General features: G+C 39.5%; 1 protein-coding gene across 5 annotated transcripts in view; it reads left to right on the top strand.

Moving 5' to 3' along the window:
- ATP2C1 (ATPase secretory pathway Ca2+ transporting 1) overlaps positions 1-22,853 on the top strand; it is a 167,165-nt gene that overhangs the window by 27,924 nt on the left and 116,388 nt on the right. Inside the window, exons 1-2 of one of the 5 annotated variants that reach the window (XM_039242189.1) lie at positions 3,446-3,535; positions 3,832-4,014. The exons of 2 other annotated variants lie outside the window; for them this stretch is intronic. In XM_039242189.1, coding sequence (XP_039098120.1) covers positions 4,009-4,014 — 6 coding nt within the window. In that variant the 5' untranslated portion in view covers positions 3,446-3,535; positions 3,832-4,008. Of the gene's footprint in view, positions 1-3,242; positions 3,536-3,831; positions 4,015-22,853 lie in introns of those variants that run through there. 2 more of the 5 variants (XM_039242190.1, XM_039242191.1) reach the window with 2 other exon arrangements.

Raw genomic sequence — 22,853 nt, 5'->3', positions numbered from 1 at the left:
ATAAAGCCAAAACACAGGTAGCTCATTTTTGAGCCCATCTGATTTTTATTTTTGCTTCTAATTCTTACTCTCCCAGCACTGCTAAGACACAGGACCAAGCAGATGTATAGCGATTCTGGCAGGTGGTTGTTAGACACTTATTCCATATGACACTTCTCACAGTAAGGCTGTATTTCCCCAAACTTGACCCTTAGTATGTCCTTTTCCCATTGGAAGAAAAATACTTGTGCTGTTCCATATGAGTGGGTTAGCTTATAAAAATAAAGTGCTGTGTCTTTATATGCTTTTAAAATACCTATCTTAAAAAAATGGCAACTTCTTTTCTAGTCCCTAGATAAAATTCCTTAACTATTAACCTTTGGTACTTAAAACAAGGTTAAAATAGCCTTTAAATAAAACATTGAGGAAGGATTTTGAAACGACCTTTTTCCAAGTTAATTTTTAAATCCTAGAGGGCCGCATATTCCTTTTACATCCAGGTTTATAAAAATGACAGTTATCAAATTTCATACTAAAAACAAGATACTCACATCCTTTGTGTAATAAGGCACAGTATAAATAAAATTAGAACACCATGAATGTTCCTCCTCAATCTTCCCTATTTGTCATATTTCCCCCAAGCAGAGATGCCTGACAAATTCTCCTTTACTGCTCATCTGTGAACACTTTTTACATCAGATATATTTAATTAATTTTGTAGGTTAAATATTCAGAACAGAATGAGTAGATTTTTAGAGCACTGATTCATAAAGAAGAAATGAGGGAACTTGAACATAATACATTTCATTGCCATTAATCTCATTCTAGCTAATAGTCAATGCTTTTGCTTATTTCTCTGTATAATGATCTTATATTTTTATAGTTGCCTATAATTTACAACCTGCTTTCACTTTATCAGATCCTCACAACAATCTTTTGAGGGAAAGAAGGATAGTTATTATGCCTACATCTGTATCTGAAATATCATTATATGTAGGTATATGTTTGGGTGAATGTGTATGCACACATATATGTGTGTGTATATATACACACATATGTATGTAATGCAGTGTACATATAGTTTAGTCCCCTTTTCCCAAGATGAGGAGGTAGAGATTGCTATATAAAAGTCTCACGGCAGGTTAGTTGGTCAGAAGAATAAATGCTGGGAAAAGGAAGAGGATTTCTGAAGCTCCTGGCTTAAGCATTCCCTGCTGCTCTGGCTTGAATAGTGTTAATAAATGCTGTCTTTCATATACATAGGAAGCTACTGATGTTGGCTAGCTTGGTGGAAGAGGTGTTTAGACACAGAACAGAAGATCACTCTGTGAAGATGCGGTGTTGAGGCTGAAGGATCTCCTGAGTGGGGGAACCAGCTATCCTTTAAGGCTTCTTGCTCCCAAGCCCCGGAATTTGTGAGATGACTAAAGGTGGATTAAGAATGCAGTATATAACACTTCTTCTGGACAAAGCCGGTTTTATCCAGTTTCTTTTTTGCCTTAGCAATGGGAACAATGGCTTTCACAATTTAGGCAACCAAAAAGTAAAACTCCGGCGTAAGCTACCTTAGGTATAAGGCATGGAGTGATACATCCTTGGGGTAGTTAATTATGAATTTAGTATTAATGCCGGGGTATTGGAAGTACACAACAGATAATTCTGAAGTTACCTTAGATAAAATGTCTGGTCTAATTAATGCAATCCAATATCAAATTCTGTACTGTGAAATTGCCCTCTTTGTAAGATCATATGTTAGTATCAAATAATGTCTACTTTTAGAGTTTCTACTTTGCATGCTAATGTTTGTAGTAGTACGCTGTGGTGTCAAAGTCCAATAAGTATAGTAACTAATACTCATGACAAATTGATTACAACACTGAGCAAGATATAGCACATTCATTTTTGTACAAATGAGGCTTAGAACACCACTGGGTAGACAAAATTCACTAAGCATGTAAGCCAAAAGTGTCTCATAGATAGTAACTCTGAGCCTAGATACTAGTTCATCCTTATTTTTATGGTTTGATTTGGAATTTAAAAGTGGCTTCTTTGAATAAAATCTCAATGTTTCTTAATTGAAAATAAATCTAGAAAGCTGTCCAGGACTTTTGATCATAGACTAGATCCACTTACTTGGGATTAAACAGGGAAGACAGGCAACCTGGTCCATTCGTTAACTTTGACGTTGAACATGTTGTCTGAGAAAATATTGGGAAGTGCCACAGGACCTGAGATAAGGGGCAAGTTTTTTTTTGTTTTTTTTTTAAATGAGAATACGTGTTGATGGAGAGAAACACCTCTAGCACACAAGGGAGGACTTTTCTTCTGCGGTCTCTAGACAGCTCTTTGTGGAGGATGCGGAAGAACTCAGCAGGTGTAGCCCTGCCCTCTAGTGGATTTGGGTGCGAGAGGGCTTCGGTTTAGTCTCTTGTGCCCGGCTTACCAAGGTTTAATAACATCAGCCAACCACAAAAATCACTTATTGGGGGATCTGGATTAGATGCTGGAAAACAAAACAAAACAAAACAAAAACAGCCAGTGGCCGAAGGTAATTCCCGTTCTTCGGCTTCTATCTCTGGACGCTCAGTTTCGGGTTCCACACACTTGAAATAAATTAAAAGGCTGAGTCCTCCCTTGAACTCTGAGGATAATCCTTCCCCTCTCATTACATACAGGCACTGAAGCAGACCCCTTATCGGGATAGAACTTCGGGAAGTCGCCCGGCGATGACCTGCTCCGGCAGTCAGAGCAAAGAAGCCGTTACAGGGGTCTGGAAGTGTGGGTGGGAAGTGTCAGTGAGAACATCAGAGTTTCTCTGCGTTCGCTCCTTCTCTCGGAGGTCCTCGCGTCGCCTGCCGAGATTGTGACGGCCACCCCGACGGGAGGGGCTTCTCAAGTCGCCTTTGTTGAGGGCGCTCAAATACCTCCGGGACTGGGAGCATTACCATGCCTGCCCGCTTGGCCCGACCCCGCGGCTGCCTCTTGAGAATGCGTGGCCGGGGCTGGGGAGCGGGCGGGTCTCCGACCCTCGCGCCCAGTGGGTGCGTAGAAACGGGAGGGCACCGTTCCCTGGGGTCAGCGAGGAACCTCCACAGGGCAGGTAGGGCCGGGGCGGGCCACTGGCCCCGCACGCCCTCCTACCCGACAGCTCCGCGCCCAACCAGAGCCCTTTCGGGGCGGACCGCTCGGGCTTCGCTTCATTTCCGCCGTCTGCGCCCGTGCGTGCCAGTGCGCGTGCGCGCCCTCCTCTCGCAGCGGAAGTAGTAGCGACAAAGCTTGGTCCGCGGCGGGCCCAGGAGTGCGGGGTGTGCTGGGGCGGGGGGCGGCGGGGAGGGGCCGAGCGCAGGAGGCGGAGGCGGGAGCAGACCAGCGCGGCCGCGCGGAGCCGGCCGGGCCGACCGTGACCGGTCCCCTCACCTCCTCTTCTTTCCCCTCCCCGACCGCCCTCCCGTTCGCTCCTTCCTCACGCCGGGAGCGGGCTCCCACCTGGCGCCGCCGCTCGGCGAGCCACTCCTCTTTGCCCCACGCGCGCGGGGCGCTCCCGCGAGCCCCGCGGGTGAGTTCCCGCAGCCCGGAGGAAGGGAGTCTGGGGCTTTGGGAGGGCACCAGTATTACCTATTGCTCCCCATTTCCAGAAACTTCCAGGTTCTGAGGGAAGGGGCATCTGGGGATACCCCAGCTTGTGTGGGGGGGTGTCTCTAGGGTGCCGCCCCGCCGGCGTGAGCCGGGAGCGTTGCGGGTGGCCGAGGGGGTGGGCGCGCGATCTGGGGGCGCCTGAGGTGGTGGCGGGGCGGGGGTCTCCCTCCTCGCCCTCTCTGTCGTCAGCGCCGCTTCTCCTGGTTTCTCTTGCAGATGCTGCTGCTAGGGGTGGTGGGAGCAGCCGTGGGACGTGTGGCCGGGAGAGGGGGTGACAGCCTGGGATTCCGGGGGCTTCTCTTCCTTGTCCTCCTCTCCTCTCTATTCCCAGTGTGGCCGCGGCTGACACTAAAGACTTTGTAGCCATCAACCCAAGTGCAGTTTCGATGGAAAATGAAGGTAAAGGCCCCTGGCAGACGGATTGCAACGCGGAGTTGAGGGTGTGGTGGTTTGCTTTTAGTTGCCTTTTTCCACCTTTTTGTTTTCCTGATCTTATTTTATTTTTCCTTTGTGAAGTATACAAGAAATTGCTTTCTTAGGATACGCGCTTTTATTTTCGAACAGGGCATTTCGGGATTCGAGGTACTGTGGGCTGACTGAGCTTTATTCCGCTTTCCTGAGAAAGCTACCGTCTTTAGCTTCGGGAATGGAAGGGAAGTTTTCATTTCAGATAGCATCTGTGCTTGTTTTAAATAGCTATTTGAAAGGACTCACTGGAAGGAAGTGGAAATGGAGAGGGAAGGGATGGACTGCATCTCTATTTGCATATCAAGACTTGATGAAGGTCTGTGACTGGATTCGCTTCTAAGAACGAAATCAGTTTTTTTTTTTTTGTGAGCAGACTTATTTTTCAGCTCACAAAAAATAACTTTGAATTTAATGGAATGCGATGAGGTGGTTTCCTTTCTTAAAGTTTTTCCCTATTTCAGAGCATCATTTGGGAAGGAGGTTGACAGTAGAATTTGTCCACTGTGGACCACTAAATTATCATTCACATGTTATTTGATTCCTTTGACCTCATTAAAATATTTAATGCTTTTCATGACACGCACTGGTTATTTTTCAAAAGCATTGAACAGCTCTGGATATTATTTTTTCCTTCTGAAACAACCACGCTTATTCTCTGGACTGACTTGTGTGTGATCATCTTTTTTTCCTCCCCCCTGGTCTGCAAGATGCTATAAAAGATATTTACAGATTACAGTTTGTCCTCTTGTATCCTTTGGTTTTTAAAATCTGTATCTGGTACAAAGGAGCTGCAGTGGAGCTTACTGGTGGCTTTCTCACTTGTTTTTCTGTTTTTGAGAATGTAAGCTTGATTGTCCTAAGTAGGACTGGTAATTTTAGAATAGATATTTCTTATACGCATAGTCTGTTCAGCTGCCTGAGACCCCTGGGATATGTGGGAGATAAGAGAGTCACGATTATACTGCTTAGTTTTACTCTGGGTGGATAATTGGTGGAAGACATTTTCTGAAATACCGAAGTACCTAACTGCAGAGGAGTTACACTATCTAATCGGGTCTTTAGAAACAGCATTTGAAAGCACGAATGTTTTTATGCGGTGGTATGGACAAATCACTCTTCTGAGGCTTTCTCTTTGTTTTTTTGCTTGACAGGTTTCAGAAAGGCACATCCTTTCTTCACAAGAGACAAAGAATATTAAATGCATTCATGTATCTGTTTCTTGGTAGTTGTATTTTAAATAACATCTACAGCTTGAACTTCTGCTTTCAGAATGTTAACAAATTTGAGAGTAGCCTAAAGTAGGGGTATTCTTAAATGTTGCTTTTGTTTCTTCATCTCTTAGGGAGAAGGAGCATGACTAATAAAGATGACTCTTATATCGTCTGTTGACGTGAGAGGGAGTGGTTGTGAGATGCGAACATGGTGCATGCTTGTGTCTGAGTGTTTTATGTGGCTTCATAGTAAAAGATTATACAATTCTTAAAAACTTAAAGGGTTTTTTGCTTCATAATGATCAAGAGGCCATTTTTGTCAATTTCTCATTATCATAACATTTTTTCTTTTTTCATAGTTAAACATCTTTAAGGAGACACTGTATAAACCTAGAGTTTTCAGTGGACTCTTTTGAAATACATAGAATATCATTGTTTTCCTTTTTTATAGTTAGTTTCTTCCTTTGACATGGCGTGGTAACATTTGGGAGTGTGAAAAAAAAAGTGGATTCAAATCATGCCTTAACTGCTAAAAGTTGTGTGACCTTAAGCAGATTACAGTTGGCCCTTGAACAATTTGTCGTTTAAGAGCGCCATCTCCCCCGGTTAAAAATGTACCATAACTTTTGACTCCCCCAGAACTTAACTACTCATAGCTTATTGTTGCCTGGAAGTCATATTGATAATAAAGTTGATTAACACAGTATGTACTGTGTTCTTACGAGAAACGGAGCTAGAGAAAAGAAAATGTTAATAATGAGAGAGAAAATACATTTACATTACTGTACTGTATAAAGTCTACACAAGTAGACCCATGCAGTTCAAACCTGGGTTCAACGGTCAACTGTATTTCACCTTCCTTAGCCTCTGTTTCCTCATCTATATATTAGGATTGATAACAGTTAGCTTCCATAGTTGAGAGGATGAAATCAGAAGCTTCCCCTTGGAGAGAATAAGGTATTTAAGAGCATGTACTGTGGAGCCTGGCAACCTGATTTGAATGCCAAATCCCCACTTAGCATAATTTGGCCTTGTGCAAATTATTAAAGCTTTTTGTACTTCAGTTTCTTCATGTATAAAATAAGTGATAAGAACCTACCATAGGAGATTGTTACAAGCATTTAGAACAATATCTAGCTGATAGAAAGTGCTCAATAAATGATCGTTATAAATAGCCTAACCCAGTGTTTGTACACTAGTATGCCATCTGGCATAATGTTCTTATGAGAGTTGAATGTTGAGAGGAAGAATAGTGGCCCTGTAAGAAGTTGCTGCTATTAGTTAGGGAATGGGTGAGTTAAGTAGAGAATTTTCTTTAGTGTTATATCGCTTTAATTCTATAGAGAAAGTTGGGGCTCCAGCAAGAAACCAGGGGCCAGTGTGGAAGGAGACAGGTTGGATTTGAATCCTGATTGGTAACATTTTCCTCTTCTAAAAAAAAAAAAATCTGATGAGTTTCTATGCTTCTGAGTTTTCCTATCTGCGAATGGGATAGTGCCATCTTAGAGGTTTGGGGTGAGGAATAAATGAAGCCTGGTATGTGCAGTGCCTAGAATCATGGTTGACACATGGTTAGCATGCATGAATGATTGACTCCTCTAGTTGGTATGTAGATAAATTACATCTCTAGGAACTTAAGGAGAAGAATTGATAGTGGCTTCCAGGGGCATTGGCATGAAAATTCATAGGTAGTGTGTAATGTCTACAATGGTTGTTGGGGAGAATGACTTCATCCTTGTGGTTCCTTCCGACAGTGGTGCTAATTTTCTTTGGCACTTCAGTGTCAATTCTTCTGGACCTTGATCCTATGTCTCACTTAAATTATATCAGCAAAGCCTAACCAGTTTTGAGCCTTAGTCTCCAAGATGCTTCCTGAGTATTTCCTGCCAGTCACTCGAGGTACTTGAAGTGTTAATTTCCTGGAGTTTCAGGGATTAGTCCTAGACATCCATTTATGGAACTCCTTTTACTTGTTTGAAACTCCTCTTTGTATGTTTGTTTTGAATTTAAACAGATAACACCTAGGAATCTGAGATGGTATAGATAAATGGCTCTTTTCCTGATTTTTAAAAAATTAATTATTTGTGTTTCAATGAATGGCTTATTAGAAAAGGTATTTCTAGGGGCGCCTGAGTGGCTCAGTCAGTTAAGCGTCCGACTTTGGCTCAGATCGTGATCTAGTGGTTTGTGGGTTCGAGACCCGCATCAGGCTCTGTGCTGACAGCTAGCTCAGAGCCTGGAGACTTTTTCAGATTCTGTCTCCCTCTCTCTCTGACCCTCCTCTGCTCATGCTCAATCTCTCTCTCTCTCAGAAATAAATAAAAACATTAAAAAATTTTTTTAAAAAAGAAAAGGGATTTCTAGCTGGAGAATTTTGCAGATAGTTTCTTCTTACCACTAATGGATTTTTTTCTTTGGAATAAATTTGGTCTTTTTCATAAAAAATATAATTTTAGTGTACATGAAACTAATATAGCCTTAAATATTTCTTTGACTAGTGGATAGAAATGTAATAAATAATATTCAGGATTTAAGGATATGTTTATAGCTACAGGCAGGACTGGTAGGCCTAGAATAAATTCCTTTGATCTCTTTTGATAGCATTTGAAAATGATAGTATGTTTATTTACTTGTTACTTTAAAAATAGTTTTTTGGTCAAATTGTTAATCATCTAAGAATGCCTTAAGAAAAGATTGTATGTTAGGATAAGGATAGTTGGAGGAACTGCCAGTAAAACAGATGAGAAACCACCTTAATTGCCTTCTTTTAACTATAAATAGGAAGCCAGGTTATAAAAATATTTTATACCTTTAGGTGTGGATAACATAATTTTGTTTGCACTTTTGTCAGTAAAGTAATATTTTTGGTATTTCTAGAAGAGTTTAAGCTGAAAGAGATTGTTTATAACAGCATCTTATAAAATGTAGTAATTTAACCCAGAGGTAGAATGATGCAGAGATTATTTGCAAGAAGTAGCTTTCTGACAGTTGAATCCTAAATACTTGATTTATTTTAATGTTTTTTTTTTTTTAATGTGTGTGTGTTTTTTTAAATTTATTTCTGAGAGAGAGACAGCACGAGCAGGGGAGTTTCAGAGAGAGGGAGACAGAATCCGAAACAGGCTCCAGGCTCCGAAGTAGCTGTCTTAAACTTGTGTCCCCCAAGAGGACATGCATGACATGTCTTTATCCTTTCTGAAAACTCTGAGACTTTGAAACATCCTTGTAGAAATTATTTTCACTTATTTACTTAAAGTGAACAGTCTGACAAAGTTGGAATTGCAGTAGGATCTTGACACTAAATATATTTGCCACTTTATAGGAAAACTCAGAAATAATAATGAAAGCAGAAATATTCAAGATGTCAGACATTATAATTTTCTTGAATATTGTTTTTTAAAACCGTGAAGTATAAATTTAAACTTTTGGTTAGGTTGTGAATTTCAGATACTGGATTTAAAGTTATCTTGATTGTGGGATCTTAAAGTTAAAAAGCATAAAGCATTTCCTAACAATCATTAGTACAATGAAATTCTATTCCCTGCTTACAGGAGAGATAAACTTTAGAACAGGTCTTGGATTTCCTCTCATCTTAAATCAGTTGCAGTGTAAATAGCCTCTTGGTGCTGTATATACACATATGTTGTGAATATATCTTTATGTGTCTTTGCAGGTATTTCACCAGATTTTGTTTGACCTCTAGACTTCTCATAGTGGAATGTTTGTTTTACCTACCTTCATCAGGGTTTATATATTGGGAGAGCCGGAAAGGCTAGTTGGATCAAACTCTCTCTCTCGTCTCTCCTCTTTGTTGAATGCCAATTGTACATTCCCTAAGAGCAGGCAAAAGCCATTCATGGCACAAGTGCCAGAAATAGCACACAAGCCACTTTTTAATGGCATGCGAACTAATCTCTATGTTCTTTTCTTAATGCTTGTCAGGGTTGCTGTTTACTGAGAGTTAACTTTTTAAAAAAATTTTTTTTAATGTTTTATTTATTTTTTGGAGTGAGAGAGAGACAGCATGAGCAGGGGAGGGTCAGAGAGAGTCGGAGTCACAGACTCTGAAACAGGCTCCAGGCTCTGAGCTGGCAGTCAGCACAGAGCCCGATGCGGGGCTTGAACCCACGAACCGCGAGATCATGACCTAAGCGAAAGTCGGACGCTTAACCGATTAAGCCACCCAGGCGCCCCACTGAGAGTTAACTTCTGACTGTGAAAATGTCTGTGATCATATGGGAAATTCCAGTTTCTGTTCCCACTCCAGAAAAAGAGGGCGTGGTCTTTGTCAACTACTCTTTGAGGTCTGCCAGCCCCCTACCCTAGAGGTAATTCAGTTATGATCTCGATGTATATCCTTCATTCGTTTGAGGGACCAAGAGAGATTGGTTCCTTCTGATTGTTCTGTTGGGTAGAAAAATAGAGGGGAGCTGGGCTTGTGTCCATATTAGAAAGATGGAAATGGAGAGTAAGGATGGATGAAAGAGACATTTTACTCCTAGGAAAACCCAGCAGAACTTGAGTAGTAACTAGATACAGGAAGTTATGGGAAGGTTGAGTCACATGAGTACAGGCTGTTAAGCCAAGCTAATTGGGTGAGTGGAGGTGCCACTGGCTAGTTGGAGGAGTTAGCTGAGTTGGGGACAGGCCAGACAGAGTACTGGAAACCAGTTGGGCTAGAAGACCAGGGCTCAAAGTGAGCTTTTGGGGGACAAAGACCTTCAGTTGTCTCTAATTCATCTTGAATAGAATTTGGCATGTGGCCATTGTCCATGGGATGAACATGCTGGCTTCTTTACTTTAACTCAGTGGTTCTCAACCGGGGGTGATTTTGCCCTCCAGGGACATTTGGCAATGTCTAGACATATTTTGATTACAATTAGGAGGGTACTACTGGCATCCAGTGGGTAGAGCTTAGGGATGCGGTAAACATCCTACCATATACAAGATAGTCCCTTCCCCTCCACTCCTGACAAAGAATTATCAGGCCTCAAATGTCAGTGGTGCTGAGGTCGAGAAAAATTGTTTTAACCAAAGGCCAGTAAGTTAACTCCACTAAGACTTGGTTTCCTCACTTGTAAAGGGATGATGATGACTCTACTTCAGGCTTGTTAGGATTAAATAGGGCAAGGTGTATAAGTGCCTGGCATGAAATGGCTGGTCAGCAAATGCTACTTTTCCTTACTTTGGTTGAAGAATAAGATATGAAGAAATTATTTTTGTAATTTGTCTATTAAACAACTTCTAATTTCAAGGCTTCTTATATTTTTCTGAGATGAGTGGAATGCCTGGAAAACCTATAGTGCTTTTATAATCTTAATGATTCTGTCATGTTTGCATTACATTATGATTGTGGGGTTTGAGTATTTCATGATTTGTAATTAGCAGTAGGTAAAAATATTGAAATCTGGATTAAATGTTTTACCTACTAATTAGTGAGGTTAAACTCATAATTTTACTTGCTCTAAGACCTTTTGGTGTTTGAAAGCAATTTTACTGTTCTTTGAAATCAAGGCTGAAGTGTTGGAAGTTACTTATGGAAAATGCCACACCTGTGTCTATAATGCCCTTTCCCTTTTTAATCTATTTGTAAAATTTCAAATAGACTCCTTTCTGAAGTCAGAACTGTTACTCAGATTTATTTATTAATAAATAAAGGTGGCTCTCTTTTTTGCATAAGTACCTTTTCATTTTTTTAAAGTTTATTTATTTTGAAAGAGAGAGAGAGAGAGACAGCATGAGTGGGGGAGGGGCAGTGAGCACATCCTAAGTATGCTCCTTTCTGCCAGTGCAGAGCCCCACATGAGGCTCAAACTCACGAAACCGTGAGGTCATAACCTGAGCTGAAACCAAGAGTTGGATGCTTAACTGACTGAGCCACCCAGGTGCCTCTTTACTCTTTTGTAAAGTTGAAGACCACCAGCTCTTTTTCTCATGCTAGGAACAGGACACCTATATTTTCAATTCTAATATAAGGACCATAACCTTGGAAATATATTCTAGCCATAGCTTCACCATGTTTACATATACATAGTTGTGTAGCATTCTCGTTTTTAAGTAGTTCTTTGTTGTTGTCTCTTTCCTTTTTGGAAAAAATTGGTTTAGTCTCCCTATACTTTGACATCCTCATCTATAACATGAGATTAATAGGGGCATCTGGGTGGTACAGTCGGTTAAGTGTCTGACTCTTGAGCTCAGCTCAGGTCATGATCTCACAGTTTGTAAGTTTGAGCCCTGCATTGGGCTCTGTGCTGATGGATCAGAGCCTGCTAGGGATTCTGTCTCTCTCTCTCTCTCTCTCTCTTTGCCCTTCCCCATCTCATGTGTGCTCTCTCTCTCTCTCTCTTTCTCTCTCTCACTTTTTCTTTCTTTCTTTTTTTTTAATTTTTAAATGTTTGTTTTTGAGAGAGACAGAGGCGTGAGCAGGGGAGGGGTGGAGAGAGAGGGAGACAGTCTGAAGCAGGCTGCAGACTCTGAGCTGTCAGTACAGAGCTTAATATGGGGCTTGAACCCATAAACCATGAGATCATGACCTGAGCTGAAGTTTGACGCTCAACTGACTGAGCCATCCTGGTGCCCCTCTCTTTCAAAATAAATAAACTTAAAAAATATGAGATTAACAGATAAAGGTGTTTGAGTTTAGTGAACTATGTATTGGACTCTCACTAGTGTTTCTTTTATTAAGAGCAGTAGAATTTATAAATAACGTTCTTCCTGTTTCTCATATTAAACAGATGATTTAAACAAATGCTTAAATTTAAACATTTAAACATTTAAATAGGTGGTTAGAAAAATTAAATAACTTGAAAACCACTTAAAATGGAAAATGGGAGCGCCTGGGTGGCTTAGTTGGTTAAGCGTCCGACTTTCGCTTAGGTCATGATCTCGCGGTTCGTGGGTTCGAGCCCCGTGTCGGGCTCTGTGCTGACTGCCAGCTCAGAGCCTGGAGCCTGTTTCAGAGTCTGTGACTCCCTCTCTCTCTGACCCTCCCCTTCTCATGCTGTCTCTCTTTCTCTCTCCTAGAAATAAATAAAAAACATTAAAAAAAAATAAAATGGAAAATGGTGTATAAGTGATAATGGAGTACATTTTGTGGCAGCAGAGAAATTTTCATTCAACTTAAACCTGTAGGATTAAAAGTTGGTAGTTTTTTTTTTAACTTTATTTATTTATTTTGAAGTTGGGGAGAGCGAATGAGTAGAGGAGGGGTAGAGAGAGAGAGAGACAGAGAGAGAATATGAGAATCCCAAGTAGGCTCCACACTGGCAGTTGCAGAACCCAATGCAGGGGTCGAACTCATGAACTGTGAGATTGTGACGTGACTGAAGTTGGTTGCTTAACTGGCTGAGCCACTCAGCCACCCCAAAGTTGATAGTTTTTAATGATATTAAATTGTATCTGACCACAAGTTGTGGATTTACGTGGTTCTCTGTTGTACCTGTAGCCATTTAGGTCCATTAAGTATAGGGTATGAAGGATGCTGCAGTCATGTCTTTGATTTCATAAGGGTTTGGTTGCCATAGCCTATAAAATTAAGCCTGCCAGGTAAATGCTATGTGAAAGGAATGCCATTGGCCATATGGATGAACTAGGAGAAGGAATGAAGGAATCAACCATATGTTTCTGCAGTCATTTTACTGGCTAGTACAATTTTTTTTTATTCTGATATTACTAGTAAAATAATTGTTGTTAGCTGAAGGCTTTACAAAACGGTAGCTGCACGTTTAATGTAAGGTAACAATGAAATGGACAGATGTTGGGGCACCTGGGTGGCTCAGTCAGTAAAGTGTCAACTCCTGATTTCTGCTCAGGTCATTATCTCATAATTCGTCATGAGATACGACGTTGAGAGTCCTACGTTGGACTCTGTGCTGAGCATTCTCTCCCTCTCTCTGTCCTTTCCCTGCTCGCTTGCGTGTACTTGTGCTCTCTCAAAAGAAATACACATTTTTAAAAAGGACAGATTTTTAGATACATACAGATCATATATATTATACCCCTTCTCCCATTTTTGTACCAAATTGGTTTCAGAACTTGGAATAATTCCTGCAAGCTGATATATCAGTAAATGGAGTATTATGCCCACCTTTTAGTCAAAAATGCCAAATTCTTTCCATGTGTAATTATGTTGTTAAAGTGTTGTTTGTTTAACTTCTGATTATAGAAGAAAGATTTGCTTTACTTTCAGAGGTTTTTCTAAAATCTTTTAAACTTTTTAACTGAAATAATTTTAGATTTAAATCAAACAAGCAAAATTTGTATAAAGAGTTTTATTAACTAATTTCCCTTAATGTTAACATTTTATATAATCAAAGTACAATGATCAAAACCAAGAAATTTGCATGTATAAGCTATCCTTTTTCTGGTCTGAGATCCAGTTCTGGATTCCACCTTGCATTTAGGTTTTTAGTATGTCTTTTTAGTCTTTTTCCATCTATTAAATTCTCTGGTCTTTTTTATCTTGTCACTTTTGAAGACTACTTGTCAGGTATTTTTTTAGACTGTCCCTCAGTTGGGTTTGTCTGATATTTACTCATGATTAGCATGTCTTAGCGCCTGATCATGTTAACTGTAATTAAGGTTAAGGTGGTATCTGCCAGGTTTCTCCACTGTAAGGTTACTGTTTTTCCTTTGTAATTAATAATAGATGTAATATTTCCTTTGTAATGTAATCATTACATTACTTGTGGGGAGGTACTTTGAAACTGCAGATATCTTGCATCAGTCCTATGTTTCACAGGCTAAATTTGGCATCTATCAGTATTTCTTGCTGGCAGCCATTACTACTACTGTGTTTTCCTAATGATGATTTTGTTTCTTCTGTATTTATTAATTGGATTTCTTTTTTTTTTTTTTTAATATTTGTCTGTTTTTGAGAGAGAGTGAGCGAGTGAGCAAGTGAGGGGTAGAGACAGACAGAGAATCCCAAGGAGCCTCTGAGCTGTCAGCGCAGAGCCCAACATGGGGCTCAAACTCATGAACTGTGAGATCATAACCCAAGCCAAGATGAAGAGTTGGATTCTTAACTAACTGGATTTCTGTTAAGGAAGAACTGTCCCTTTTCCTCCATTTATTTAATTATTTATTTACATGGATTTATGGATATTTATTTTACTGTATGGGTTAAAATTTAATATTTTTGTTGCTCAAATCATTCTAGCTTTGATTATTGGGAATACTTTGAAAGTTGCTCCTGTGTTCTTTCTACGGTGCCCCCATCATTTTATGATCTGATTTACTTTCTTTCACCAGAAGATGTTTTAGGTGCATCTCCTATTTTTCCTCTTTATACCAACCGCCCCCCCACCCCCACAGTCTTAGTCATTTCTCCCAGAAAAGCATCTCATTTTAGTAGAGAATGGTATCTAGAAACCAAGATCTGAGTGTCAGCAGGGCTCAGTAAAATTGGGGTGCCATTGTTTCTAGGTTCTCTCTGTAGATAGAGCTAGCAAGTAGATGTATGGTAATGTACCTACATATATTTTTATTTCCTCAGCTATCCATCGATAGAAACTGAAAACCATGACCATTCATTCTAGACTTTTTTTTCCCCTTTGCCTTTTCCCCTGTTACTTTCTTCTTCAAAGGTGAGAAACTTGGTTGTATACACAGTATATTTACTTATGTGTTCAGTTGTAGCGCGCGCGCACACACACACACACACACACAAGTAGTTTCAGAATAACTAACCTATTTCCCTGTGAGAGACATATTTAATATTTGTATATTTGTCTTTAGCTTTACAGTGCACAGTCAAACCTATTTTCCAAAATTACTTAGGGTAGTTCTTGTTTTCCCTGTTTCTGTGTCGGTATGTTATTCATTTGTAATGAAATTAGGAGAAATTAGGTGTATTTATTTATTTTTTATTTTTTGTTAATATTTTTTCTTTTACAGTTTATTGTCAAATTGGTTTCCATGTAACACCCAGTGCTCATCCCCACAAGTGCCCTCTTCCGTGCCCATCACCCCCTTCTCCTCTCCCCCTCCCCCATCAGCCCTCAGTTTGTTCTCAGCATTCAAGAGTCTCTCATGGTTTGCCGCCCTCCCTCTCCTCAACTATTTTTCCCCCTTTCCCTCCCCCATGGTCTTCTGTTAAGTTTTTCCTGTTCTACTTATGAGTGAAAACATGTGGTATTTGTCTTTCTCATCCGAACTTACTTCACTTAGCATAACACCCTCGAGTTTCATCCACGCTGTTATGAATGGTCAGATTTCATTCTTTCTTATTGCCATGTAGTATTCCATTGTATAGATAAACCACATCTTCTTGATCCATTCATCAGTTGATGGACATTTAGGCTCTTTTCCATGCTTTGGCTATTGTTGAGAGTGCCGCTGTGAGCATTGGGGTATATGTGCCCCTATGCATCAGCACTCCTGTATACCTTTGGTAAATTCCTAGTAGTGCTATTGCTGGGTCATAAGGGAGTTCTATTAATTTTTTGAGGAACCTCCACACTGTTTTCCAGAGGGGCTGTACCAGTTTACATTCCCACTAGCAGTGTAGGAGGGTGCCTGTTTCTCCACATCCTCGCCAGCATCTATAGCCTCCTGATGTGTTCATTTTAGCCATCTGACCGGCGTGAAGTGGTATCTCAGTGTGGTTTTGATTTCTATTTCCCTGATGAGGAGGGATGCTGAGCATCGTTTCATGTGTCTGTTGGCCATCTGGATGTCCTCTTTGGAGAAGTGTCTGTTCATGTCTTCTGCCCATTTCTTCACTGGGTTATTTGTTTTTCAGGTGTGGAGTTTGGTTAGTTCCTTATAGATTTTGGATACTAGCCCTTTACCTGATATGTCATTAAAAATTTTTTTTAATGTCTTTATTTTATTTTGAGAGACAGAGAGTAAGCGGGGGAGGGGCAGAGAGAGAGGGAGACACAATCTGAAGCAGGCTCCAGCCTCTGAGCTGTCAGCACAGACCCTGAAGAGAGGCTCCAACCCATGGACTGTGAGATTATGACCTGAGCCTAGTCAGATGCTTCACCGACTGAGCCACCCAGGCGTCCTTGATATGTCATTTGCAACTATCTTTTTCCATTCTGTTTGTTGCCTAGTAGTTTCATGGATTGTTTCCTTTGCCGTGCAGAAGCTTTTAATCTTGATGAGGTCCCAGTAGTTCATTTTTGCTCTTGATTCCCTTGCCTTTGGGGATGTGTCAAGTAAGAAGTTGCTGTGGCTGAGGTCAAGGAGGTTGTTTCCTCCTATCTCCTCTAGGGTTTTGATAGTTTCCTGTCTCACATTCAGGTCCTTCATCCATTTTGAGTTTATTTTTGTGTATGGTGTAAGAAAGTGGTCTAGTTTCATTCTTCTGCATGTTGCTGTCCAGTTCTCCCAGCACCATCTGTTAAAGAGGCTGTCTTTTATCCATTGGATACTCTTTACTGCTTTGTCAAAGATTAATTGGCCATACATTTGTGGATCCAATTCTGGGTTCTGTATTCTATTCCATTGGTCTATTTGTTTTTGTGCTAATTAGGTGTATTTATTAACTGTTTGCATTTTATTTTAGGATCTTCCCACATCATGTTTGATTTAGTTTCTTAAATCTTTTTGAAGTAAATGGTGACCCTATCCCTCCTCCTTTTTTCTGTAGTGAAGATCTGTTCTTACAAGGATTGGATTTGCTTAGAGTTAGGTACAGCTGACATTGTTTTGGCTGAAAGCAGTTCAGTTGAAAGGAGCTGTGCTCTGGTGATCATTCTCTTGGGCTCACTCACCTGATTCCTTAGTTACAGCTTTCATTTCTGTATCTTCTCCACTTTGGAATTTATTCCATCTGTGGTCCCATAAGTGCTTGAAATCAGCCTCTAACTAAATCTGTGTTCTGGATGCATAGTTTTAGACCCAAAGTTAGCTACTGACTAGAGTAAATTAAAATATTTGCAGATCCTGTCATTTATACATTTTTATTTTTGAGATATAATTTGTATATCATAAAATTTGCCATTTTGAAGTGCATATAGTTCAGTGGTTTTTAGTATATTCACAAAGTTATGGATCAGTTGAATTCCAGAACATTCCTGTCACCCTAAGAAGAAACTCCTTACCGGGCTCTGACAACTACTAATTGCCTTTTTGTCTCTCTGGAGTTGCCTATTCTCGATACTTGATGTAAATGGAATCATATATGTGACCTTTTTTGTCTGACTTCTTTCACTTTAATATATTTTCAACATTCAGCCATGTTATAGAATGTATCATTTTTCTTTTTTTTTTTTTTGGTCAAATACTATTCCATTGTATGGATATACCACATTTTGTTTATCCGTTAATCACTTGATGGACATTGGGTTGTTTCTGCTTTTTGGGTATTGTAAATAATATTGCTGTGACCATTCATGTGCAAGTTTTTTTGTGAATATATGTCTCATTGTTTTTTTAGGTCATTTTTTTAATGCTTATTTTTGAAAAAGAGAGCATGCATGTAACAGTGGGGCAGGGGCTGAGGAACTGAAGCAGGCTCTGTACTGACAGCAGCAAGCCTGATATGGGGCTTGAACCCACGAATCAGGAGATCCTGGCCTGAGCTGAAGTTGGCTGCTCAACTGACCGAGCCACCCAGGCATTCTATTTCAATTCTTTTGGGTGTATTCTTACAGTGGAAATGTTAGTTACATGGTAATTCTATATTTAATTTATTGAGGAGCCCCCATGGAGGCTGTACCGTTTTTTCATTACCACCAGCAATGTATGAGAGTTCCACTTAGTTTCTCCATATCCTTTCCAACATTTGTTACTTTCTATTTTTCTTTCTTTTTTTCTTTCTCTTTTTCTTTCTTCCATAGTTATTTAGAGGGGTATGAAATGGTATTTTCTGGTATTAATTTGTATTTTCCTAATGATTGATGATATCAAGATTCTTTTTTTATTGTTTTTATTTATTTCTGAGAGAGAGAGAGACAGTGTGAGCAGGGGAGGGTCAGAGAGAGAGGGAGACACAGAATCTGAAGCAGGCTTCAGGCTCTGAGCTAGCAGTCAGCACAGAGCCCAGTGTGGGGCTTGAACCCATGAACCGTGAGATCATGACCTGAGCCGAAGTCGGACACTTAACCAACTGAGCCACCCAGGCACCCCTCAAGATTCTTTTCAAGTGCTTATTGGCCACTTGGATATCTTTGGAGAAATGTTTATTGAAACCTTTTGTCCATTTTGTAATTTTGTTATTCGGTTTTTTTATTGTTGAGTTCTAAGACTCTTTACAACTAGAGGGGCGCCTGGGTGGCTCAGTCTGTTAAGCATCCAACTTTGGCTCAGGTCACGATTTCAAGGTTTGTGAGTTTGAGCCCCACCTTGGGCTCTGTGCTGACAGCTCATAGCCTGGAGCATGCTTCAGATTCTGTGTCTCCCCCTCACTCCGCCCCTCCCCTGCTCATGCTCTGTTTCTCTCTGTCTCTCAATAATAAATGAACATTGAAATTTTTTAAAAAATGTACTTCATATTCTGGGTACTAGATAGGAGAATATTTCTTTTTTTTTCAAGTTTTATTTTTATTTAAGTAATCTCTACACCCTACTTAGAGCTTGAACTCATGACCCTGAGATCCAGAGTCGTGAGTCGGATGCTCTCTGACTGAGCCAGCCAGGGCTCCCGCATTGGAATATATCTTCTACCTGTACTTGAACAAGCAGACAAAGAAATTTGTGCATGGGTGTTGACTGCAGTGTTTATAATACCCTTATCAGATGCATGATTTGCAAATATTTCTCTCATTCTCCAACTTTTCATTTTCTTTTTTTTTTTTTGAATTTTAAATCTCTTTTCATTTAATGGTGTCTTTTGCAGTTCAAACTTTTAAAATGAGGAATAGTTTTTCTATATGAAGTATAGTTTTTCTATTTTTTTAAGTTTGTGCTTTAGATGTTATATTTAAGAAACCACTACCTGATTTGAGATGACAAAGATCTGTGTTTTGTCCTAAGAATTTTACAGTCTAGCTTTCACATTTGATCCATTTTGAGTTAATATTTGTATATGGTATGAGGTCACCAATTTTATTCTTTTTTTTTTTTTTTAATGTTTGTTTATTTTTGAGCCAGAGAGAGTCAGAGTGTGAGTGGGGAAGGGGCAGAAAGAGAAGGAGACACAGAATTTGAAGCAGGCTCCTGGCTCTGAGCTGTCTGCATAGAGCCTGATGCGGGGCTTGAACCCACAGTCCATCAGATCCTGACCTGAGCCAAAGTCAAATGCTTAACTGAGCCACACAGGTGCCCCCAATTTTATTCTTTTGCATGAAATATCCAGGTATTATAGCACCATTTCTCCAGTGGATTGTCTTTGCACTCTTGTTTTGTTTTTGTGGGATTTTTTTTTTTTGGCACTCTTGTTGAAAATTGACCATAGATACATGGGTTTATTCCTAGACTCTCAGTTCTCTTCCATTGGTGTATATGTTATGATGCCAATACCACACTGGATAACTGTCTTTTATAGTAGGTTTTGAAACTGGGGAGTGTGAGTCTACCAAATTTGTCCTTTTTCACACTTTTTGTTCATTTTGAGTCCTTTGCATTTTCATATGCATTTTAGAATTGGCTTTCTCTTTTCTGTAAAAGAAGGCAGTTGGAATTTTCATAGACATTGCATTGAAATAATTGTACTTTACTTTGAGAATTTAGTATTTCTTTATTTTTTTAATCTTTTATTCATTTCTGAGAGAGAGAGAGAGAGAGAGAGTGAGCAGGGGAGGTGGAGAGAGACAGGGAGACATAGAATGTGAAACAGGCTCCAGGCTGGCTGTCAGCACAGAGCCCGACATAGGGCTTGAACCCACGAACCGTGAGATCATGACCTGAGCCGAAGTCGGACGTTTAACGAACTGAGCCACCAGGCTCCCCGAGAATTTAATATTTCTACATAGGTACAAGCATAAGATCTTTTGAACATTCGGATGTCTGTTTATTCTAGGTAACAGTACAAAAGGGTTTTAAAAGCTGGAATTAGTCTTATTTTATTACTCCCTTCTTTGCTCTTGTTCTCAGAGAGTAACTTAGTGGAGGGAAAGATATATTATTTAATAAATAGTATAGAGACATTTAGCTAACCTTTAGGATAAAATGTAAAGCTGGAAGAAGAAAGGCTTTTTAGAAAACTAAAATAAATTTCAAAACCATAATAAAAAATGTAAATACATGATCATATACATTTTTAAAAAGACAGTAAAAAATAGATGCAAACCAATGATAAAAACATGTGGAACAAATGACAAAAGCTACTTTCCTACAGAAGGTTCTTTAAAACTATACAAAATAGGCAATTACTTGGGGAACATAGCCAAGAAAAGGGACGTGAACATGTGTTTCATAGAGAAAGATTGCAGATGGCCAAAAGATATATGAAGAGATGCTTGACCTCAGTAATGAAGAAATGTTAATTTAAGTAAGCATTTTCTGCTCATCAACCTGGCAAAAATTAAAAAATATGATGATGCTTACTCCTAGCTAGGTTGCAGAGAAAGTAAAGCTCTTGACTATTGTTAGGAGTTCATTTGACAGTCCTTTTGGAGAGCAATTTAGCAAAAGTTGCTAGAATAAAAAATACACCCAACAGTTCTATGTGCAGAAATGTATCTTGTACCTGTACTTGCATAAACATACAAAGAGATTTCTGCAGTTATTTATTACAGCAACATTTATAAAAACAAGATGGGAGTAACCCAGATGTCTCTCATCATAAGGACTAGTTAAATAGGGCTTAATTACCATATAATGAAATGCATTGTGAGCCATTAAAAAAAAATGAGACCCCTGATTTCAAAGTTCTTCAAAACTATAGTAATTAAAACAGTATGATACTGGCCTTTAAAAAGACACATAGATCAATGAAATAGAGAGCCCAGAAATAAAATGCATGTTTATATGGTCAGTTAATCAACAAAGGAGGCAAGAATATACAGTGGGAGAAAAGACAGACTTTTCAATTAAGAGGTGTTGGGAAAACTGGGCAGTTACATGCAAAAGAATAAAACTAGACTACTATCTCATACTGCATATACAAAAATAAATTCAAAATGGATGGAAGACTTGATTGTAAAACCTGAAACCATAAAACTCTTAGAAGAAAACATACAGAGGGGCGCCTGGGTGGCTTAGTCGGTTATGTGACCAACTTTCGCTTGGGTCATGATCTCGTGGTTCGTGGGTTCGAGCCCCGCGTCGGGCTCTGTGCTGACTGCCAGCTCAGAGCCTGGAGCCTGTTTCAGAGTCTGCGTCTCCCTCTCTCTCGGACCCTCCCCTGCTCACGCTGTCTCTCTCTCTCTCTCTCTCTCCCCTAGAAATAAATACAAATATTTAAAAAATTAAAAAAAAAAGAAAACATACAAAGCAAGATTTTGGACATTGGGTCTTAGTATCTTTTGGATTAATCTCCTCAGGCAGGGGAAACAAAAGCTAAAGTATACATGTGGGATTACATCAAACTAAAAAGTTTTTGCGCAGTGGAGAAAATGAACAAAACAAAAAAGCAATCTACTGAATAGGAGTAGATACTTGCAAATCATACATCTAATACGGGGTTAGTATCCAAAATATATAAAGAACTTACAGGGGCATGTGGGTGGCTCAGTCAGTTAAGCATCCGACTTTGGCTAAATACTTTAGCTAAATACTTGTAACCTACCTGTAGAAAATAGCTGATAGTATATACAGAAACAGCCAACATTACTTGTAAGCAGTTGGATTGCAGAGATGGGCTTATTACATTAAACTTTCTTATTACTTGACTCCAAAAACAATGAGCAGGATTTCATTTTTTACAAATCATTAAACATGACTAGTGTAATTAAAAAATGTACAGGGCACCTGGGTGGCTCAAGTCAGTTAGGCATCCAACTTGGGCCCAGGTCATGATATCAAGATTCTTGGGTTCAAGCCCACGTTGGGCCCTGTGGAGACCAACAGCTCAGAGCCTGGAGACTGCTTTGGTTTCTGTGTCTCCCTCTCTACCCCTCCCCAGCTTAAGCTCTGTCACTCTCAAAAAAAATAAGCATTTATATGTATGTGTGTGTATATATATATAAACATATATATATATACATATAAACATATATATACATATAAATATATAAGAACATAAATACATATAAATATATATATGCTATTTACGAATAAGAGATTTGTTTTTTTTCTGTCAAATTGAGTACTTTTTGTGTGATTTCTGTTGGCCTCCAGCGGTAGATGCATTTTTGAAATTTTTATTGCTCTAGTGAAAATGGATTAGAATTACTAGCCCTTGGGTACAAATGTTTAATAGCATTTAAAACCTTCTGTTTCATTTCCATGCATTATAAGCATGGAAGAGAAATATGATTTATGATTGTGATTTGGGAATGTACTGGTTTTTAATTTGTCAAATGAGGAGTACTTAAGTGCTGATCTACATTGGAGCCTGGTTGTGTTATTGTTGTTTTGAGTCCATGTTCTGGAATTTACAGTTCAGTGTGGAAAGTAACCGTTTTACAGTATCTCACTGGACACAGCTCAAAGTGTAGTTGGATTGTATAGTACTCTGGGGCCATTACTTGGTCTAAAAGCTGTACTTCTCATAATTCATTTTAA

Source organism: Hyaena hyaena, unplaced genomic scaffold (genome assembly GCF_003009895.1).
Source record: "Hyaena hyaena isolate Hyena2069 unplaced genomic scaffold, ASM300989v1 scaffold_210, whole genome shotgun sequence".
NCBI classification, from domain to species: Eukaryota; Metazoa; Chordata; class Mammalia; order Carnivora; family Hyaenidae; genus Hyaena; species Hyaena hyaena.
Note: the sequence above shows the minus strand (reverse complement) of the source record. Positions and strands in the feature narration are given on the sequence as shown.